This window comes from Pleurodeles waltl, chromosome 8 (genome assembly GCF_031143425.1).
Source record: "Pleurodeles waltl isolate 20211129_DDA chromosome 8, aPleWal1.hap1.20221129, whole genome shotgun sequence".
NCBI classification, from domain to species: domain Eukaryota; kingdom Metazoa; phylum Chordata; class Amphibia; order Caudata; family Salamandridae; genus Pleurodeles; species Pleurodeles waltl.
Genome location: NC_090447.1, coordinates 10,999,068 through 11,020,415, shown reverse-complemented (window position 1 = coordinate 11,020,415; position 21,348 = coordinate 10,999,068). Strand labels below are relative to the sequence as shown.

Sequence of the window (21,348 nt, the reverse complement as noted above, 5' to 3'; positions counted from 1 at the left end):
CCAGAGGCTGAGATTAAATGAAACTTTCCACCCCTCACTTTTGTGAGTACTCGAGTATTTTATAGCAGTTAGCGCTCTGCAGTAACTGGAAAGTGGCATGCAGCGCTTTACAGAAATCCTGAATAAATAAATAATGTCCTGGGCTAGGGCCAGCACCTTCCGGTGCAGAAGGCCTCCTCGTCATTTACCAGATAGGGGCCATATTTGTGACCCTCCAGTAGTGCTCCAAGGTACTTAAATCTCATCTGATGAGTTTATGTCCTGTCCCTACAAGCAGCGCTTTCATTATAAATTGTTAAGTTTCTTTAAAGAGTCCAGATTTACTCTCTTAAGAAGCTGTAAACAAACATAAATTACTGCAGGTTGTTCTAGCGTCCTGACATTTAAAGGTCCTTCTTGTGGTATTAATGATTGAAAAAATGCCAACAGAAGGACCTTTATGGAAGTTGGTGAGAGTCCTTTTAGGTTTCAGTCAGTAGCCTAGCAAGGGTGCCATGGGCCTTCTGCAGGCACGGAAAATGCTCTGAATCGTAAAGTACAGCAATAGTGGGGGTAGAGTGAACTTATCACATCCATGACACCCTAGGCCTTCGCATCTGTTGTGCTTTTGGTAGCATCAGCCCAAGTTTCAGTAAGGAGGGGTTGCTGGGGGCACTCTAGCCAGATATGAAGCAGGCTCTACTGATGAAAAGGTAAAACCTGAAGGTGCTAGGGTTGGGAGATGGCCCAAAGGTAGACTTCACAGTGACAGAAACTACTTGAAAAGCTGAATTTCAGAAACAGAAAGTACGGGCCCACTGATTGCCTACATGTGGGGCTCCTGTGTGTGGTGAGTACTGTCATAAACCTCCTTTCTAATGAATAGTTAATTAAATAAAGGAACAATCTTGAATTCTTGAGACACTTTATGCTTTGAATCTAAGTCAACCATACCCTGATTGATCAGTAAAAGAAGAGGAGCTGTTGTGGGTCGCCATGACTGTTTATTATTCACTAAATATTTAAAAAACACTCAATCAATCTACACAAACTCTGCCTCTAACTCACAACAGACAACTGACAAGCTTCAGGTTCATGCAACAGTGGCGAGGCCAATGTAGTTGGCCGCTCTGTCGAAGACGACGTAGTACTCCCTGATGAAGACGTCTCCCAGGATCCATACCCCAGTGGTGTCTTGGAAGTTGCTGCTGCAGGAGTTCTGGGGGAGGACAGAAAGAGGTAGACACGTCAAGATTCAGACAGCAGCATAGTGTCATGCCATAACATGCTTTCTTGACCACACATCTTTTCGACACAAGCTGTACGACTATATTCTGAAATGGTGCCCTAGGCGAACAGAGAATGTCCACCTTCACACCTATGAACTTTCGTCATGCTTCAACATCCCCTCTAAAGCTTCACAAGAACTAGGTGGCAAATGTTGACTACTGTCATCACAAACTAATAGACTAGTTAACAGTGCTCTTTTGTTAAAAAACGGAGATACAGATTTATCCAACTTTCATACAGTGCAACACAGCAGTCCACCTTGTTGTGCTGCGTGAAGGAGAGAGGGCAGGAATGCACTGTATTTAACATTCTATGGTGAAGCCTTGCACCAAGGCAGGCCCCCTTCACCATGGTGCAAGGGTGCCTGCATTGTAGGTAGGATTGTTTTGTACAGCAAGAGGCACCTCCCTGCACAAAAACAATCCTCAGAGGCGTTTTCCCCATACAATGGGGAAAACATGGAGAAATAAAGATATTTCTCCTTGTTGTAAGTTTGGTGAGGAGGCGTACAATTCTAATGAATTCCCAGGTGTACCAGTGTTGGTAAATCTGGGAATGCGTCAAAATTCATGGCTGGATGTGTGGGAACACCTACACTTCACCGATGACACACCTCCCTGCCACAGAGTAACACAAGGCAGCAATCTGCACAGCCTTGCATTACTCCAGATTTACCAAGCCATGCAGGGTCACACAAGGTGGCCTTCTGTGGCTTGGTAAATCTCATTTTAGGTTTTGAGTCACCTTGCATCTCCTGGTGAGGCACAGGGCAGCACAAAACCTTGAATAAATTTGTCCTTGGATTCTGTTAAGGGGATGCGTAGTCATGGAGTCTCGCTAGCACTGCCCCGTGGTGCTACTTCATATGACATTAGACATTAATAGCTGGATCACTGCTTTGGTACTGTCCCACTTATGGTTGTTTCTCAGGTGGATACTTCAAGAGATCTTGGAGAAATAAGTGTACATGTTCTAACACTTAACAACTGGCACAGGGCATCACATAGTACACCACATCTACCAGGCGATGAGGCAAATGCTGTGAATCATTAACACATATTAGCAATGCTTAAAGAGCTGGCCTCAACATGTAACCAGTAAGGAGATTTAGAACAACCTCATGCTGGCTAAAGAAAGACGGTGCTCCGCAGTTATCGGTTGCAAGACGCATCTGGGTTATTAGAACAGTCAATAACCTTCAGAAACATCTGGGGCCGTATTACAAAAGTGCCCTGGGGGTGCAGCGGACCTATTACAGAATGGGCCACAGGATCTTGTGTGGTCCTATCACCAAATGGTGCCCCATGCGAATGAGGGAATCCCTTTGCCGTTGCGCCTGCGTCATATGCTAGATGCGGGCACAGAGGCAAACAAGTCAGAAGGTGCACAGAGAGTGTGCCACCTAAAAGGTGGTGCACTGTTAGTGCGCCCCAAAATAGCAGCCCTCTGGAGGGGGAAATGGGTACCATGGACCCCCAAGACATCCCCTTGCAGGTGGGCGCAGTATCTCACTTCACTCGCCTGCTAGGGGATCTCTAATCCTCCATCTAAGTGCAGGCAGGTTGCCGCCTGCACAGTGAAACACAGAGCTGCAGCCGCTCCATTTTTCTCTCAAATGCGCAGCCCCCAGGGCAGCGTGAGTACAAGGTTGTCCTGGGGGAAGCACATTCTACGTAATAGGGCGTCCTTTCTCTGTTTGCACATGGCACACGTCTTTTAAGATGCGCCGTGGAGCAAGCAGTGAATGTGCGCCCTATGCAAAATAGGCCTTCTGATAGGTTAATATTTGTTGGAAAAAGATATGTTCCATTCTAAAAGAAATGTTGTGCTCTTAGGTTTGAAAGACCATGTACAGATTTTACAAACTGAGGACCAGACAGGGCTACAATAGCAGGAACAGAATCAGCCCAGTCTGAGCCTCACAAATCCGCTCTGCGGGAAATCAAGACTGGCTTGTCCATCTTCTGGTTTGGCACAAACATGGCCTGAAGAATCACCAGCTTCTTTTCTGTTTACATCCATCTCACAAGGACTGGGGCTTGCTGGAGGCCCCCCCGAATATATGTCTTAATGTATGTCCAAGGCACTACCCACTACTCAAACTCTCTGTTCTTGAAGCAGTGAATAAAGTCCAGACTTCCTCCATATGTTCTAAGTGGGATAAGAGTTCATCAAAGGAAACCAGTGTCCTCCATGAGGGGGCCATGTGTGAGCAGCAACATTATACCCTTTTTACACCCTTTACACCGGACTGTATGTTTTCATGACCTTTGTAAAGGTTTCTTTCACAATATCCCAACTTTTCAAATGGATCACAAATGGTCAACCGGGCTGGAGGAGGGGTGGATCTGTTTGCAATCCATTACCGCTTATGACTCGACCGCTCCTGCTAATTTACAAAAGACATTGCATATTACCTTAAATGGTATATATTGACCCCTCCCAACATTTTGGTAAACATTATTGAGGCAGACCTTGTGTGATTTTTTAAATTTCAAATGAGTATCTTATCCTTGCTGTATGATTCATTTTCCTACCTGGCAGCAAAGATATGGAACGAAGTACCCCTATACCTCCGGACCGCCCCACCCCTACCAGATCATCCCTACAGGAGTTCCATAATGCGCCGAAGACCTGGCTCTTCAGCCGGATCACCTGGACCTTGCCAGCACCTCTATCAGTGGCATAACAAAGCATCCCGCAGCCCCTGCGATGTGAGGGGGACCCAAGCTCCAGGGACCCCCACAGCACAGTAACCACAGTATCCTGAACTGAGAGCTCCTGACTATTTCCAGGGGGTTCCTCCATAGAATTTGCGGGGGAGGCCATTGGCCTGGACACCCTCACAGGTGACAAGCTGCGCACCTCAAGTCAAGTGATTGATTGAATGATAGATTGATTGATTGGTTTATTGAGTGATTTATTTACTTATTGATTGATAGAGTGATTGATTGATTTGTTGAAAGGGACCTCAGGAGGATGATGCTGTTGGCGAGTTGTGTAAGAGGCCAGCAGCGTAAAGGGTGGACCATCCTTAGCTATGAAGTACATGTGGAAAGAGGTTCATCCTAGAAATAATAACTGTAAATTCAGTAAAAATAGGATATGTTGGTTGCCCAGTTCTCTTGAATTTACTTTCTGAATAGAAATCATTGTTTCCTAATGTTATTTCAAGTTAAAGTTTTGAACGCTTGCCTTGGAGCAAAATCAATCCCCGTTGAGATGTGTTATTTGTTTCAGTGACGCCTCCATTGATGCACCTCAATAAAGGTCTGACGTTCATGCAGGGAACCAGGTCCATCTAGATTACCCTGCTGCAGCAAACGGACATCTGCATATATTTAACTAATCTCACTAAAAATGGTGATGTAAGAAACTTTGCCTCATTATGCCCCCATGCCGTCAGGCTTGAACTAGGTAACACTCCATGGTAAGTTCTCCACAGATTGTGAGACATCCTGGTTACACATCCCTCATCATCCTGCGTGGTCCTTGCACGTGGCTCCTGGATGCTGCCGGTGACTCCTATGGGGACAAGACTCCCCCAGCATTGAAACTCTTTCCACCAGCCTCACCACCCTGGAATCGGCCATAACCAGTACTTGTCATTTAGTGGTTAGTACACCACAGTCGTCACAGTTCTGGCAAGAAGTAATACAAGTATATCCTTGGGTAGCCTGTAGTGGTCACCTCGGGTTTGGGGTGTTCAGGAAGCACAGCTCTACTTAGGAAGGCATGATTAATGCTTTAAAATCATTGAGGCAACCCCACAGAGCCAAGAAGTGTTATAAGAAACCGAGGCAGCTGCTGTGATCAATCTTATAGCATGAGGCACACCCCACAGAGCCAACAGGTGGTATCAAAAACTGAGACAGGAGCTGGGTTGAGTCCTATATCTTAAGGAACCTGAGCCAGCCAAACAGAAATTTCTAATAAGATAGGTGGAATTAAGAAGGAATAAAAAGAGGTCTTCAAGGTCAGCCTAATTTGGTGCTCAGTTTTCTAATGCAAAGTTCTGTATGACTGGGACCACAAGCAGAGAGAGATCTGACTCTTCAAGAGGGGGTGTCTGGGAAGCATAACATTATTGAAGGAAAAAAGAGAAATGCTCCTGACCTTCAGCCTATCTTATTAGGCACCTCCACTCTAGAAGCTAGCTCCTGGAAGACACACAGAGGCTGTTTATGCTCCTTACCTGGTTGATGTAGGCAGTGGCCGGCACTGGGTACTGGACGCCATTGATGGTGAAGATGATGTCAGGCAGGGAGCTGATGGAGTTACAGTTCACCACATACTAAGGACATGAAATATGGAAGAAAACGTTTAAAGAAAGTGTGTTAAGAACATGATCCAGACATTGCTGTGCATTTTATGGATTACAGAATGAATATATGGAAAGTGGAATTATCTGCCAGGTTGTTTAAGAGACCATCCAGGAACAGGAGAGGAGAAGAAGAGAAATGTTTAAATGGTGTGACCTCAGATGCAGGTGATTGGCCTTCGAGCTTGGGCCACATGATCTTGCAGAGATGGGTAAGATCCTGTAATGATCACACCTCTGGGCCTGTCTCTTACCTCTCCATATGAGTTCTGAGAAGCTCCAATGGCACTCTGGATGTTTGAGATACCGGGGGACAGACCAGCAATCAGAGAGGTCCCAGTGTCCACGATGGCCTGGCAGCCTCCATTGCAGGCGATGACATTCCCATTCATGGAGATACTGGGGGGGGCGAGATGGGACAGCAAGTGAGCTAACCCTTAGACAACACATGCTTAACATAACTTTTTATCTTTCAATAGAAATCTTGAATAAAAAGTACAAATGTGCCACATTTTAGGGAAATCTACCAGTTTGAAGTTCTATTTATGTTGCCTTCTTAGTCAGTAGACGGTTTCCCAAAACCAATTCAAACCACAGACGTGGGTAGTGTTTCTGGGAAACCAAAGCCTGTTCGCAGGTCCACCATGCTATGTGATGGCAGCATGGGTGACTTGTCATTACTCATGTTATCGCTGAAGATAAGTTTCCAAAGAAGGAACCATCCTCCGAAACAACACAGAGTATCCTCCAAATGTTGAAAGCTCTGTCCCTCTGTGACTTAGACATTTAAAACATTTTCTGTCTGGGATCATCATGATGTACATGCCAGACCTACACAGGAAGGTTCCTGATGAAATTATATGGAAAAATTGATGAAAATAATTCCTGTCCTCAGATTTGAGAAAAGTGAATTTCCACAAGGGCAGATGTCATTTTTTCCACAGTAGGAATCCAAATGCAGTGAGCGGAACAAGAGGAGGGAGTCAAGGCATCTGACTAATTGTCTGGTGTCTCACTAAGGCCCCTCTCCAAATGAGGCCTTACATATTTAAACCAACCAAGTTCACTATTTGAATATCTTGTGTGTGCTACTTGTGTGGAGCAGGTGGACTTTAAGTACAAAAGTGCACTTATCCTCTCACCCTGTAAAGTCATCTAATTACAAATGGCCTGATTCATAAATGTGCCTTTTGAAAGGTCAGAAAATTGTTAGTAAATTACTATTTTTTTTAGGAATAAAAAAAAGATCCAGAGAACGCCCCAGGCTCCAAGTGAATGTGCCTTTTCTGCCTGCAGTGGGCCCAGGGGTAATGCAAAGATGTTGTTAAGAAACTCTTACTCTGTTTGTAACAAGAATCAAACACTCTTGTGAGTCCTCAGTCCTCCGTCAGTGATATGTATTGAAGTTTCCGAGGACTTTATTGAAAGTGTCCCTGGGTTTGGTGGTAATTTCAGTGGGTAGAGCGGCGGTGCTCATCGACCCACTCCTCACTTCTTCTCTACCCCAAAAGCAGAAGAGCTAGGATTAGTGAAGAGCCATGCGGAGGCTGGGGTGGGCACTCCCTTGTTAGTGCTCTGTTCAGAGCTCAGTTGTATCCTAATGTCTGGGTCAGCAGCCCTCAGGCTGGTGCTTGATTTGGTTAGGCTGGTAGGAACCCAAAGGCAGCAATATATTTGAGATCCTTGGAAGATGCCACCTCTAGAGATGGTTGTGGAGTGGGCATGTAGCCGTCCCATGTAATAATGCTTTGAATGAGCTGCAGATGGGGTCCTACATGTCCGACCCTGATAGAGTAAGGCAGGACACAGCAGATCTAATCACAGATTGATACCATCAGTGCAAGCAGCCGAGAAAGCGCCTTGTGTTGAAGCCTGGGTCTCTCTCAGGGAGTTATTTTAACAGCGTTGATGCCCTCACAGTATTGGTTACCTGGAGTTAATACACCCTGAGCGTAAGCAGACACTGTATGTAAAGTACGGACTGGTATTCTGGCAACCAGGGGATACCTGACCAGAACCCACCGGCTCGCTGCTGGTCCTGAGTACTGCCAGTGTAATTTCGGAGGGGTGGACATCCTACCACACTACTCCATGTTCATATGATATGATTCCGTAGGTAGGCGGTGGCGCCTTCCCCTTCTTAAATTCAAGAGGCCTAATGTGCTACATCAGCGCTGATGCCTTGTGCCAGGGCTTATGGTGTGAATGCCCTTCACCCCCGCACCATAGTGATGGCTGCTTGGCCTCCACTGGGAGCTGCCTATCATGCTGGGCATTATACCAGTCAGATCATTCATTTGATTTTGTGACGTATTGTGCACCTGAAGTCTCTTCTCCTCTAATGATCTTGTGCACATCAACTCTACTAGAACCTTGTTTTGCGCTGATGTGTTAGGTGATGGTTTTACTGGGACTGAATGTGTCCATCCCAGTCCTGGGTGTGTGGCCACGTCTGAGAGCGCTGCGGACCGTGATAGGGATTATAGCAACCAGACAGCTCATGGTGGAGTGCTTTTTATTTGTTTTATCTATATTGTATCATGTACGGAGCTATACCTTGTTCACCTGCATAGGTTAGTCCTTCAATGCTCTCTTGCACTTTAATATAATTGTGTATTGCACTAGATTACTGGTTGAAAGTTCGTGCTCTTGTATGGGGGCTTCTTCCTCTTCTGCAAATGTTCTTATAATGTCAACCTTAGCTCTCCTGTACCTGTTCTTATAATGTCAACCTTAGCTCTCCTGCACATGTTTTTATAATGTCAACTCTACCTCTACTGCACATGTTCTTACAATGTCAACCTTAGCTCTCCTGCACATGTTCTTATAATGTCAACCTTAGCTCTCCTGCACATGTTTCTATAATGTCAACCTTACCTCTACTGCACATGTTCTTATAATGTCAACCTTAGCTCTCCTGCACGTGTTCTTATAATGTCAACCTTAGCTCTTCTGCACATGTTCTTATAATGTCAACCTTAGCTATCCTGCACATGTTCTTATAATGTCAACCATAGCTCTCCTGCACATGGTCTTATAATGTCAACCTTACCTCTACTGCACATGTTCTTACAATGTCAACCTTAGCTCTCCTGCACATGTTCTTATAATGTCAACCTTACCTCTACTGCACATGTTCTTACAATGTCAACCTTACCTCTTCTGCACATGCTCTTATAATGTCAACCTTAGCTCTTCTGCACATGTTCTTATATTGTCAACCTTAGATCTTCTGCACATGTTCTTACAATGTCAACCTTACCTCTTCTGCACATGCTCTTATAATGTCAACCTTAGCTCTCATGCACGTGTTCTTATAATGTCAGCCTTAGCTCTACTGCACATGTTCTTATAATGTCAACCTTAGCTCTCCTGTATGTGTTCTTATAATGTCAACCTTTGCTCTCCTGTACGTGTTCTTATAATGTCAACCTTAGCTCTTCTGCACATGTTCTTATAATGTCAACCTTACCTCTTCTGCACGTGTTCTTATAATGTCAACCTTTCTCCTCCTGCACATGTTCTTATAATGTCAACCTTAGCTCTCCTGCGCGTGTTCTTATAATGTCAACCTTACCCATCCTGCGCATGTTCTTAAAATGTCAACCTTAGCTCTTCTGCACATGTTCTTATAATGCCAACCTTATCTCTTCTGCACATGTTCTTATAATGTCAACCTTAGCTCTCCTGCACATGTCTTATAATGTCAACCTTACCTTTTCTGCACATGTTCCTATAATGTCAACCTAACCTCTCCTGCACATGTTCTTATAATGTCAACCTTACCTCTCCTGCACATGTTCTCATAATTTCAACATAACCTCTTCTACACATGTTGTTAAAATGTCAACCTTACCTCTCCTGCACATGTTCCTACAATGTCAACCTGACCTCTTCTGCACATGTTCTTATAATGTCAACCTTACCTCTTCTGCACATGTTCTTATAATGCCATCCTTAGCTCTCCTGCATATGTTCTTATAATGTCAACCTTACCTCTCCTGCACATGTTCTCATAATTTCAACCTTACCTCTCCTGCACATGTTCTCATAATTTCAACCTAACCTCTTCTGCACGTGTTCTTATAATGTCAACCTTACCTCTTCTGCACATTTTCTTATAATGTCAACCTTAGCTCTCCTGCACGTGTTCTTAAAATGTCAACCTTAGCTCTACTGCACATGTTCTTTTAATGTCAACCTTAGCTCTTCTACACATGTTCTTACAATGTCAACCTTATCTCTTCTGCACATGTTCTTATAATGTGAACCTTAGCTCTCCTGCACATGTTCTTATAATGTCATTGCTGAGCAGCTGCCGAGAGCACAGCTATCCTTGCCTAGTTATCGTACGTCTCCCTGATGTTCACTTGATTGTACTTTATATGTTTTAAGCATCCATGAAGCAAGCTTTTTCCTTTTGCTGTTATCTAGATTGTACTTTTACCTATTCTAAGGCTGATAGCTGACACAATAAACAATAAACTTCCTAAGGGCTGGTTGGGTTTGTGCACAAGGGCTCCCCCCTAACTATACGTCACTCTTCTATTGAGTTGATGATTTCCTATCCAGCTGCACTGCCTCCTGTCTGGGACTGATCATCCCAACACCTGACCTGTCCTTTGTTCCACCTGACCTGCTGTTTGTTACACCTACCTCTCCAGGGTGATCTGCCAGTAGGTCTCGGAAGAAAGAGGCACCCAGTTCAAGGTTCCAGTGTAGTAGGAAGATTCATAGCCCCCAAAGATCACCACACTCCCGCTGGCTCCATTCCTGTGATCACGAAGAAAAGAAAATTGTACATCGATTATTGTGCAGAAGATTGTGAAGGAAGGGCTTCAAGCAAGAGATGCCTCACATGTGCAGGGTAATATGTTATCTGCTTCTGAGTGCAAAACTCTTCTCCATCTATTTCAATCTGCACAGAACATATTAACCCCAGCAGAGAGGAGCAGTGCCTCCCATTGCCCCCATCTCATCCCAGAACAGTTTGTGGCATCCTGGACACAGCTCAACCTCAGTCATTTTCATTACTCTGTCGGTGACATTAGCGGGCACGGCTTTGGCTATTGAAAGCCTTAGGCAACTCCACTGGCTGCGTATAGGGAAGTGTATTGCTTTTAAAGCCCTCTGCATCACTTATAAGGCCTTACACTCCCAGGCCTCCACATATCTGAGCTCCACTTTAAGGTGGTACACACCTAGCCACAGTTTAAGATCAGCCAGTTTACATCTGGCCGTTGTCACCCGCTGCAGGAAGTCTAAATAGGGGGAAAAGGCCTTTTCAGTGGCGGCTTCTACATTTTGGAACAACTTTCCGATACATATCAGGAAACCAGAAGCCTTTTCTGCCTTTCCGGAAACAGCTTAAGACCTGTCTCTCTTCACCCTATAATCTGCCCTGTTCTTTTGAGGTGGAGCTGTCTTCCTTTTGTCCTTGTCTCTCTCCCGCTCACTTCAGTTGTTTGCTCATCTCTTTGGCAGCTCTTCGATGCTACGGCCGGAATGCGCTTTATAAATCATTGTAAATACAAATACTCACGGGCTCAGGTAGACAGAGAAGAGGTCTGCAGACAGCAGGCCCTGACTCCACATATTGTCAAACACAGGGGTGGCTCCATCTTCTGAGAGGCTTGGGAAGGCCAGTCCCAGGATACCATCGAACTGCATTTCAGAAAAGAAATCGGCTTCGGTGTAGGCCAGCCCGAAGACCTGGTCGGTGACGGTGAGGCCTCCAACCTGCAAGGAGAAGGAAAGAGATGGTCAGTCTTTAAGTAAAGGCCAGATGTGACTGTCCTTAGGACACATCTGCCCAAGCTATGTCTGCTTTCTCCAGTCCTCCTACCTGGACAGTGTCATATCCCAGGACCCCGGTCATGCTTCCCGTGCCATACCCAATGGACAGGCTGGTGCTGGTGCTCTGGAAGGTGGAAGAGCTGGAGGGGTTGAACTTGTTGTGATTTGCTGTGGGTTTAAAAAGTCATCATTAGCACACATTCATCAGGACAGTTTCACTCCTCTAGGACAGGCTCTAGCTGCTCAACCCTGGCATCTGTCCTTTGTGGTTACAAAGGTACAAAAAGCCAAGAGTTAGCATTTGTAACTGATAAATACAATTTCAAATAACAAAAACATCACAGTTGTGAGTTTTATTCCTTACGTTGATACTTACGAATTCCAATGTCATTAACATGTAACATGGATTCTTCTGACTTGGCGGTCCCTTTCTGACTTGCATTTCCAACACACCTTGGGGCACTCTATGCATCAGGATTTTGCCGGGGTTGCAGCATGTTTTTGGCACAGCGCAGTTGGAAAATCTATTTTGGTATTTTCAGCACTCTGCAAAGCCTGATTTGTGTGGCTTTGCATAACTTTGTTAAAAACAATCACACAACTCACCCACCCAATTACTTTGATGCAAACCCATATTCACAAAGACTTGCAAACATGGTTTTGGGCCAAAATGGTGCACCTACATGAGGCTGGTGTAACAAACCGAAATATCTCCTCCTTCCTCGTTGCACGCACGTCGCAGCACACACAAATAGGAATAAGCTACAAAGGATAGTTTGTGAACAGGAAGGTATTTGCACCAGTTATTTTCATCTATCCAGGAGAGGTAAGCAGCCTAATTGGATATAACTTTTTTTTTTACTTTAACATTACTTGGAAACCTAAATGACGCCTGAATAATTCTAAAGTTTAGTCAGCATTGCAGAAAACACATGATTTTCCTGTGACATCTTTATTCTCAGCACTGGTCACCACAGCATAGACTATGAGGGGCAGTTTATCAATGTGTGAAAGGTAAAGTGCAGGAGTGCACTGTATTTAACACCATCCAGTGCATTCCTGTCCTTTCCTACCACTGGTGCACTTTTGGCTGCCTAGCACCAATGCAGACACCCTTGCGTCAAGTTGCAAGGGTTCCTGCGATGTAGGCAGGCTTGTTTTTGTACATGAAGGGAAACCGTCCTGCACAAAAACAACCCTGAGAGGCAGTTCCCCCTTCTTGTGTGCTGCAGAATGCAGAAAGAGGCAAAAAGTGAGGAGAAATAAAGATATTTCTACTTGTTGCGCCTCAGCTGGGGAGGTGCAACATTTTGATGCATTCTCAGGTCAACGACTACTGGTTAATCTGGGAATGCGGCAGAATCCATGCATGGATGTGCAGGAGCATCCTATAGTAGGTTTGTGAGGCAAGGCTTGATGCCTTTAGCCAAGGAACCACACAGCCACAAAATACTTTGATGTTTACTGCTAACAAGAGCATTAGATTGTCAACCATATCATTCACCTTCTTACACCACTAAACCTACTAAGTTCTAAAGTTTGAGCCCATTTGCACAACAAATGACTTCCTTGATCCTTGATCATGCAGCAAACAGGACAATCAGACACCTATATTGTCACCGTCTGACATTGGTTTCATAGGCTGATCATTGGCCACCTGCTTGTTGTATTTAACAGAGGCCGAAAGAACATAAAAAAAATACTAATTTCTGTGTGAAAGTGATGACAGCAGTACTACATGGAAATAGTTTCAAAAGAAATAAGACAGCCAGTTTAATGCCAATCCCTTCTTGGGTCAACACGCATGCCAGTTCTTGTATCGCCTCCTAAGTATCTGTGGGAATGAAACACCATTTCTGTTTGCCTGAGCCATCTTCCACCCAAGGGTGGACCACATGATGGCCCTTGGCAGCAGCTTCCACTCAACACAGCCCAGCCGTGGGCCAATCTCTTGAAAGAACCCGGACTCAGTTGTACTTTAAGGGTGAATGCCCACACCAAAGCTGCTGTGAAAGGACTCCCCCCGTAGCTGTTGATCCTCAAGTCAAGCTCGAATCACTCTTCTAACGCCGTGCAACCTACTGTTACAAGAGTCTTCAAACAAACGCTATGAAGGGATTTGATTGGAGTGGAGCAAATCTGAGCGGCTTCAGCAGATGATGGCACGGCTTTCATTACTCTGACTCTTCTTGAGAATTACTCCAGCAATTTCGAAAGCATGTGGAATGGACGCTGCTGAGGCATAAAACATCACAAAGCTGGACTTGGAATAAAGACCCTGAGGAATCATGAAACCTCAGAAGATACTTACAGCAGGCTGAGCTGGAACAATACACAGATGGGACCCAGAGGTTGGAGGAGCCGCTGTCAAAGATCACGTTGAATTCTTGAGGAGGAGTCCCAATGGAGATAGTTCCGTAATAAGACACCTAATGGGTATTGGAAGGGGATTTCTAATTAAGTTTTGCAGTGTGGGTCCATAAACAGCTTTACTCTTGTAAACAAAGTAATTTATAACATAGTGCGCATGACTCCAATGTCTGTCACATTATGACCACACCAGAAATGCTGTGCATATGGCTCTAGTGTTTGGTCTGGGCTGTAACAAATATCACGGCACACAACACATACACACCTACCAAAGGACACAAACTATTGCACACTCTACTCACTACTCTATTGTCTGTCATGCAATATCTCTTGGTGCTCAGTGTGTACATAACTCAGCTCCCTGCTGTGAGCAACTCATTCTAAATCACTCAGCATCTCCCCTCTTGCCTGTCAACCACAAGCATCCATGGACCACAGCCAACAAGCCTCCATCAGATCAAGACCCGGAGGATTGCTGCACACTCGTTGTTGGTATGCTACGCTAGCACATCCTATAGAAGCACCATTCTACACATTCATTGTGTCGGTACAGTCATATCCTGCAACACAGCACACTATACAATACACAGGGTGTGGGTGTTCCAGTCTGAAAGTGAACGCGCACAGGTGAGGTATGCTTCACTCACATCCATGTAGTTGGTCATCGGCTCACTGGCCACTTGAGCAGCAAAGTTTGGGAAGTACTTGTTGCCAGGATTTATTTTGTGTGTCTTCAGAAATTCACTCAGTAGGCCCTTTTCTCTCAGGCGATCCCTCAGAGATTGTCCTTTTCTCAGGGGAACCCTAATAGATTAGAAGGAAAAGAAAGAAAGCCATAAGTAGGTCAAGAAAGAGAAACAATGAATCCAATGAGCAGTCCGCAGGTTTGTTGTAACTGAAAGAGTGAAGCGTAAGAGGACTCCCATGGGAGAGGAGCCACCGACTGTTACCATGGAACTGCTAGAGGTATCTAGTTGTACGGAACAAAGGCAGGCGGTGTCCAAGGCTCATCTCTAGAACGTGCCAGAGCTTTAGGAACAGCACCCTCAGAAGAGCAGATTCATGTTCTACACTAGCTCAAAATCCCATGCTATATTAACATCATCCATGTACCTGGACAACCTGACCAGATTCAGCATCAAGGCTTACACTTACCAAGTGACAACCATAGAGATGAACAATAATTGTCCGCCCTGAAATCGAAGTGAGCTCAGCCTCCTGATTCTGATTGTGTCCTATCCTTGTATACCTGATAAGCAGCCTCACGCACAATTCTACACCATTCTTAAGCCCTTTCTCCCTTGCTTGCGTACCACAGCTACAAAGCTCCACACATACACTCCCTGTTCCCCAATGTCTTCTGAAGTGTTTAGCTGCAGTGAGGCTTGGCTCTGCTATCTCCAAGGATGTAGGACAACATTGCTTTTCACATTGACCTAAACCATGGTGGCCCTCTTGTAGTAAGTCAAATGATTGTTGACTTTTCTGCATATGTTTAACAAAATGTATCTAACTGTAGCACACTCCTTCACTCACTTTCAAGAACTGAAACACTGTTGGATATGCCCTCACTGATACCATTATATTTGACAGTAAAATGCACCATATTTCAAACATCAGCAAACAAATGCAAATTGACACAGTCATTAAACATGACCTGGTGCTGACCATAACAATGAATTCAAATGTGGTTGAAACATTTGGATCAATAAAGTTGTACATATAGGCGGTCAAAAGACCGCGGCGGCCATTCCAACTTTCCTGCTGGGCCGGCGGGCGCCCTCCAAAAGAGCACCCGCCGGCCCAGCGGGAAAGCCCCTGCAACAACGAAGCCGGCTCCAAATGGAGCCGGCGGAGTTGCAGGGCTGCGACGGGTGCAGTGGCACCTGTCGCGATTTTCACTGTCTGCTAAGCAAACAGTGAAAATCTTTGTGGGGCCCTGTTAGGGGGCCCGACGACACCCATTCCCGCCATCCTGTTCCTGGCGGTAAAAACCGCCAGGAACAGGATGGCGGGAAGGGGGTCGGAATCCCCATGGCGGCGCTGCAAGCAGCGCCGCCATGGAGGATTCCCTGGGCCAGGGGAAAACCTTCCCCTTTTCTGACCGCGGCTTTACCACCGCGGTCAGAATAGCCCAGGAAGCACCGCCAGCCTGTTGGCGGTGCTTCTGTGGTCCCCGGCCCTGGCGGTCATGGACCGCCAGGGTCGGAATGACCCCCATAGTTTTTGTACATGATCCACCCTACTTACAGAATCAGCCTGTACTAACCACAGGAAAATAACACAACTATGTTATCTTTTATTCTGATTATCTGTGCTGTGTTCATAGTTTACTTATTTGTCAAATCAATTTTCATTACTACCCATATTTTCTGAAAACTGAAAACCTCTGATAAAGCCATCCTGCTCTAAGAAATTGAGACGAATAAAGATGTGTCATTCTTCTTTGTAACAACTGGGGTTGTCAGAAAAAGGTGGTTCAACACCCCATTATTGCAGAAAAAAACTAGACTTAAATAATATGCTGATTGATAATGACTCAGAAAAATATATTTTCTGCCCTTAAAATGTACAACTAGTAAGATGCAGCATTGTATGGACACTTGACACAGGCATCTGGTGTTACCCAAAGTGCAGAAGTTCAAATCCAAGCAAGGCCATCTCTATGATCCATATCTATGTGCTCACAAAATTTTCTTTTATAACTTTGTTTATAGTAGCATTTGTCACACTTACAAATGGCAGAATATCACCACCATGTTCCATGATAAAAAGGAAGCTATTCATCTTTCCTTCTGGTGTGCCATTTCAATGCAAGTTATTATTATTCTCTTCTGTCAGGGATGGTTTTTCATGCGGGGTCCACAGAGATCCTTGTTGCCACTTGGCCTTAAGTCTTCTGCACAGCCCGTGCTAGTGAGTTACCTGAACTCACCTTGAAGCCTGAACCTTGCCATATTCAGATACTTCTTCCAATATGGCTCAGAGGAAGGGCAGTGGGTCAACCAGCATCAGCAACACATTGTCCACAAACAGGTCCATCATGGGATCTGCCTACCGCCACCCGTTTCATGTTAGCTTTTGACTTATTTTCTCAAACGGGTCAAACTTGACAACAGCAGAAATGAGAGAGGGTGGGCAGCCCAGCGTGATCCTCTCGTGATGCATGCAACATGGGTAGGACAGCCTGTGACTGTGTTTTGTGTGTTGACAATCATGTGTGATGCCTTTTTTGTATGATCTCCATAATGTACCTTGTTTATGAAGCCTGATCGTTTGGATTGGTTAATTCAGGGAGCCTAGGCCTCAGCTCAGCCACTAATATGCCAAAACAATGTGTGTCATCAAGACTAAGGAGAGGGATTGGTCAGTATGAGCTACAGAAAAACAATCTGTCCTTGGTTTAGGGAGAACCAAGATCCCTAATTCCGAAGGTGGATGGTCCTAGGACTTGAACAGTTGTGTCAGGATCGGGGCCTGGGTGAACATTTTGTGAAATCAGGTGACAACCTTTAGAGGCCCAGAACTTTGCCAGTTTTCAGGTGAGAAATGCTGGAAATTAATCCTTACAACAATGTAGGGCATTCCAGTTCAGCCACCTACTCTGGTCTAAGCGTCTGTGCCTTTCTGTCTTTTAAATGCAACTGGACCAATTTATTTAGGGGCAGCTTCTTTCGTATAAAGGTTCAAGCAGCAATTACTTAAAGCTCTAGCAACCTATCATCTTGAATACTTTTTCCCACCCATGTCCAGTATTTCAAGTGTGTTTTCACTCACGCGCTAATTTGAGGCTTGCGGGCAGGCGTCCATCCAGCTTTGTTGCCAGCTCGTGTTGTTATGTTTATCAGTGAGGGACTTACTAAAAAATGGTCTAGTCTGGTGAAGGTTCTATGTACTGACAAGTAGATGTATGTCCCTCATTCGAAGACATGGGTCTTCTAGTCACACTGAAAAGAGACACTTTCTGGTTTCATCGCCCAGCAATCCCTCACCACCATATCATGAACCATGGTGATGCCTACAGCATCGGTGGTGGGAATAGAAGACCTACACCAATGGGCTTCTTGAGGAAAGGAGTTCTCCAAACATGTGTTTTGGAACATTCCTACTTAACTAATGGATGACAGTACCGTGAAACAGCACCATTGTTATAACAAAGATCACGATTTCTGCAACTCCCTCCAAATGACTTTGGAAGGCAATCCTGCTGACATAGAGCGCAGAGAGCACCCAGTACCACGTGTGCCTTCCTTTCTACTGCACCCCTCCCCCTCAGTACTGGCGCCAACACCAACTAGGTACTGGAGCTCTGCACAAGTAAAGGACGCCCATATTTTGCACAGCATTTTCTTGTTTAAATGTGGATGGTGTGGGCCAGGTAACCTCGCACATCTTTGAAATGTCACCTGGAGTGGCGGTGGGGGGTGTTTGTTGCGATTTCCGGTAGCCAGTGGAAGAAGTTGAAGAAGACCCCCTGATCCAGCCCATGCCCACCAGAGACAGTGCTGCCTACACATCGGCCCTGTCACCAACCTCCCAGACAGAGAGTATACACTTTAGACAACTCTGTCTGTCTGACAAACCCTTCGCTTCCTGCTGGGCAGGGCCTGAATAATAATTCATGAGGGTCTGGGGTGCACATGGAAGCAGTGATGGCCTAATGGGGATACTTCACTGAAGAGGGGTGAACCCAGGACGAGAGAAGATGGACTGACCAATGCTGCACTATGGGATGGATGGTGGTGGTGTGGGGGGGGGTCTTATAAACACATCCTGGAGTGGACATTGATGAAATGAAAGAAACTCACATTAGAGGTGGTAGAGACCTGTCAGCGCTCAGGATAAAGATAACTAGCCCTCTAGTGCCGGAACACCCTCCCTTGCATACATTAGGCCTGGCGCAGGCATAATGTGGCACGAGGGGTTACATAGTGGCACAATGCAAGCATTGGACCACTTTGTAAATATGGCGCAGTGTTTTTGCCCTTCCAACGCCACATTAGTGTGAAAAAAATGACGCCAATGTGGCATTGGAACGGCACTAGGCCACCATAAATCTGGGCCCTCGTTTTGAGTTCAAATCCTTTCCACAACAGCAATATGCAAAGAAGGTGCAAACCCGGGCACTCCATATAGAGTCAATGGTTTAGAATTAAGCAGTCTGTCTTTGCTCTCAGTTCACGAGGACCTCTTTTGCACATGTATACCAGAGTTTTACTCCCTCATTAGATGAACATACCACATGCATGACTGCTGTAATCTAAGCATAAAACTCAAATCCACTACCGAGCCTCCTGAACTGTAGACCTGCCTTAACCCCACCAGCCTCCACCCTTGTAGTAAATCTCTAAGTAGACGGTCACTTAAGCAGGTACTCAGACAGGGCCACCAGGCTTTCCCGGTGCTCCCATCTCATGACACTGCAGCACACTGAGGAACGCGGAGTAAATACTCACTTGACCAGGCACTTAGACAGGGTCACCAGGCTCTCAATGCTCCCATCTCCTGACCCCACAGCACACTGAGGGACGCGGAGTAGGTACTCACCTGACCAGGCACTCAGAGAGGGTCACCAGGTAGTCAGTGCTCTCATCTCATGACCCTACAGCACACTGAGGAACATGGATTAAGTACTCACTTGACCAGGCACTCAGACAGGGTCACCAGGCACTCAATGCTCCCATCTCATGACCCCACAGCACACTGAGGGATGCAGAGTAGGTACTCACCTGACCAGGCACTCAGAGAGGGTCACTAGGTAGTCAGTGCTCCCATCTCATGACTCTACAGCACACTGAGGAACGTGGAGTAAGTACTTACTTGACCAGGCACTCAGACAGGGTCACCAGGCACTCAATGCTCTCATCTCATGACCCTGCAGCACACTGAGGAACGCAGAGTAAGTACTCACTTGACCAGGCACTCAGAGAAGGCCACCATGCTCTCTCAAAGCTCCCATCTCATGACATGACAGCACATTGAGGGACACGGAGAGAATACTCACTTCAGCAGGCACTCAGAGAGGGCCACCAGGCTCTCCCAGAGCGCCCAACTTATGACCCTACAGCACATAGAGGGACGCATAGTGAATACTCACTTGGAGCAGACACTCAGATGGGGCCGCCAAGCTCGCTCAAATCTCCCATCTCATGACCCTACAGCACACTGAGGCGCTCACAGTAAGTACTCACTTAACCAGGCACTCAGACAGGGCCACCAGGCTCCCTCAAAGCTCCCATGCCGTGACAGCACAGCACACTGAGGGACGCAGAGTAAGCACTCACTTGACCAAACACTCAGAAAAGGCCACCAGGCTCTCTGAAAGCTCCCATCTCATGACCCTACAGGACACTGAGGGACACGTAGTAAGTACTCACTTGACCAGGCACTCAGAGAGTACCACCAGCCCCAGGAGCAGCAGCCACTTCATGGTTCTTTCTTTGGTCCACAGTATCTAAAGGCAGGGATCAGATTCTCGAGTGAGCTGTGAGACCTGAGGTAAAGGGTCCCTTATATACTGCACAGGATGTCCCTCGGACAACCTTCACGTGCGGAAAAGGAGTGTGCGTGTGAGATAAACCAGGGGGCCAGCAAAGCAAGAGGCTATTCAGACTCCTAATCTCCTTAGGTTTCAATAATATCTAAAAGTGCACACACAGGCCACTGTGTGCACCATATCATGTGTATAGATTAGATGCAGTGTTTGCTAAGATGCTTAGAAATGTGCATATCTGGTGGGAGTTGGGGACAGGTGCCTTCTAGAGCCTGCAAGGACCTAGAGACAAGGTAACATTGAGCTGGTGTGTTTGGTGCAAGTCAGACGCAGAGACGACTTCCAAGAACCGTCTTGTGGTCGAAGACTCCACATCTGCCCCATGGTCAGGCTATCTGAGGTGTGAATACTCATGTCGTTTCACAAACCACAGAGCTTGGGTTCAAGCCCACCATCCTACCCTCACCCTAGAAGGCTCTCTTTGCGACAGAATAGGAATCAATGAAGCTTCAAGGAGGACGTGTTAACTTGCAATTAATAATATGGAATACAAAGGGTTGTTGTAATGTTAAAACTTATATTTCATTTTAATTTGTAAAATGCAGATACTGCTGCCTTGGAGAACCGCAGTCTGTTCACTGGTGCAATAGAAATAGGCAAAATAGAAATATATTGTGAAGACAAATCGTTTTCAAAACTCCTTGGCCGGATACAGAGAGAGTAGGAGGGACGGGGTGTGCATGGAAGGACATTGCTACCCTGGGAGAGTGTATTCTCTTAGAAGAAGGAGTCATGTGATTGGGTGAATGTCGAAGGAGGAGTAGGCTATTGACTGGGTGTATGGATGGATCAATCCGCAGGTGCATGCGTGAGAGCAGCAATGCCATTAGTGAGACTGTGGCCACCGACACCCTGATCCACTGCCTTTCCATCAAGAAATTACTCACCTATTCCTCCATACATAAATTAACCCATTCATCGACCCCCTCTCTGCGTAATCCATCATTTTCCACCCATGCACACACTCGCCCATTCACTCTCAGTCCTTGTGAGCATGGCGTGACCACTGTCTGCCTGTGCAAGCATGGTATGAAGAATG

At 45.9% G+C, this 21,348-nt stretch overlaps 1 protein-coding gene across 1 annotated transcript; it reads right to left on the bottom strand.

Annotated features, from left to right (window-relative positions):
• Positions 1 to 1,072: 1,072 nt before the first annotated feature.
• LOC138249025 (pepsin A-like) lies at positions 1,073 to 20,186 on the bottom strand. Its single transcript, XM_069203083.1, has 10 exons — positions 20,134 to 20,186; positions 14,404 to 14,560; positions 13,698 to 13,815; positions 11,436 to 11,554; positions 11,133 to 11,329; positions 10,247 to 10,363; positions 5,845 to 5,989; positions 5,465 to 5,563; positions 3,904 to 3,909; positions 1,073 to 1,198 (listed from the first exon to the last, which is right to left on the bottom strand). Exons 1-10 carry the CDS (start codon positions 20,184 to 20,186, stop codon positions 1,073 to 1,075), a joined length of 1,137 nt encoding a protein of 378 aa, XP_069059184.1.
• Positions 20,187 to 21,348: the final 1,162 nt, after the last annotated feature.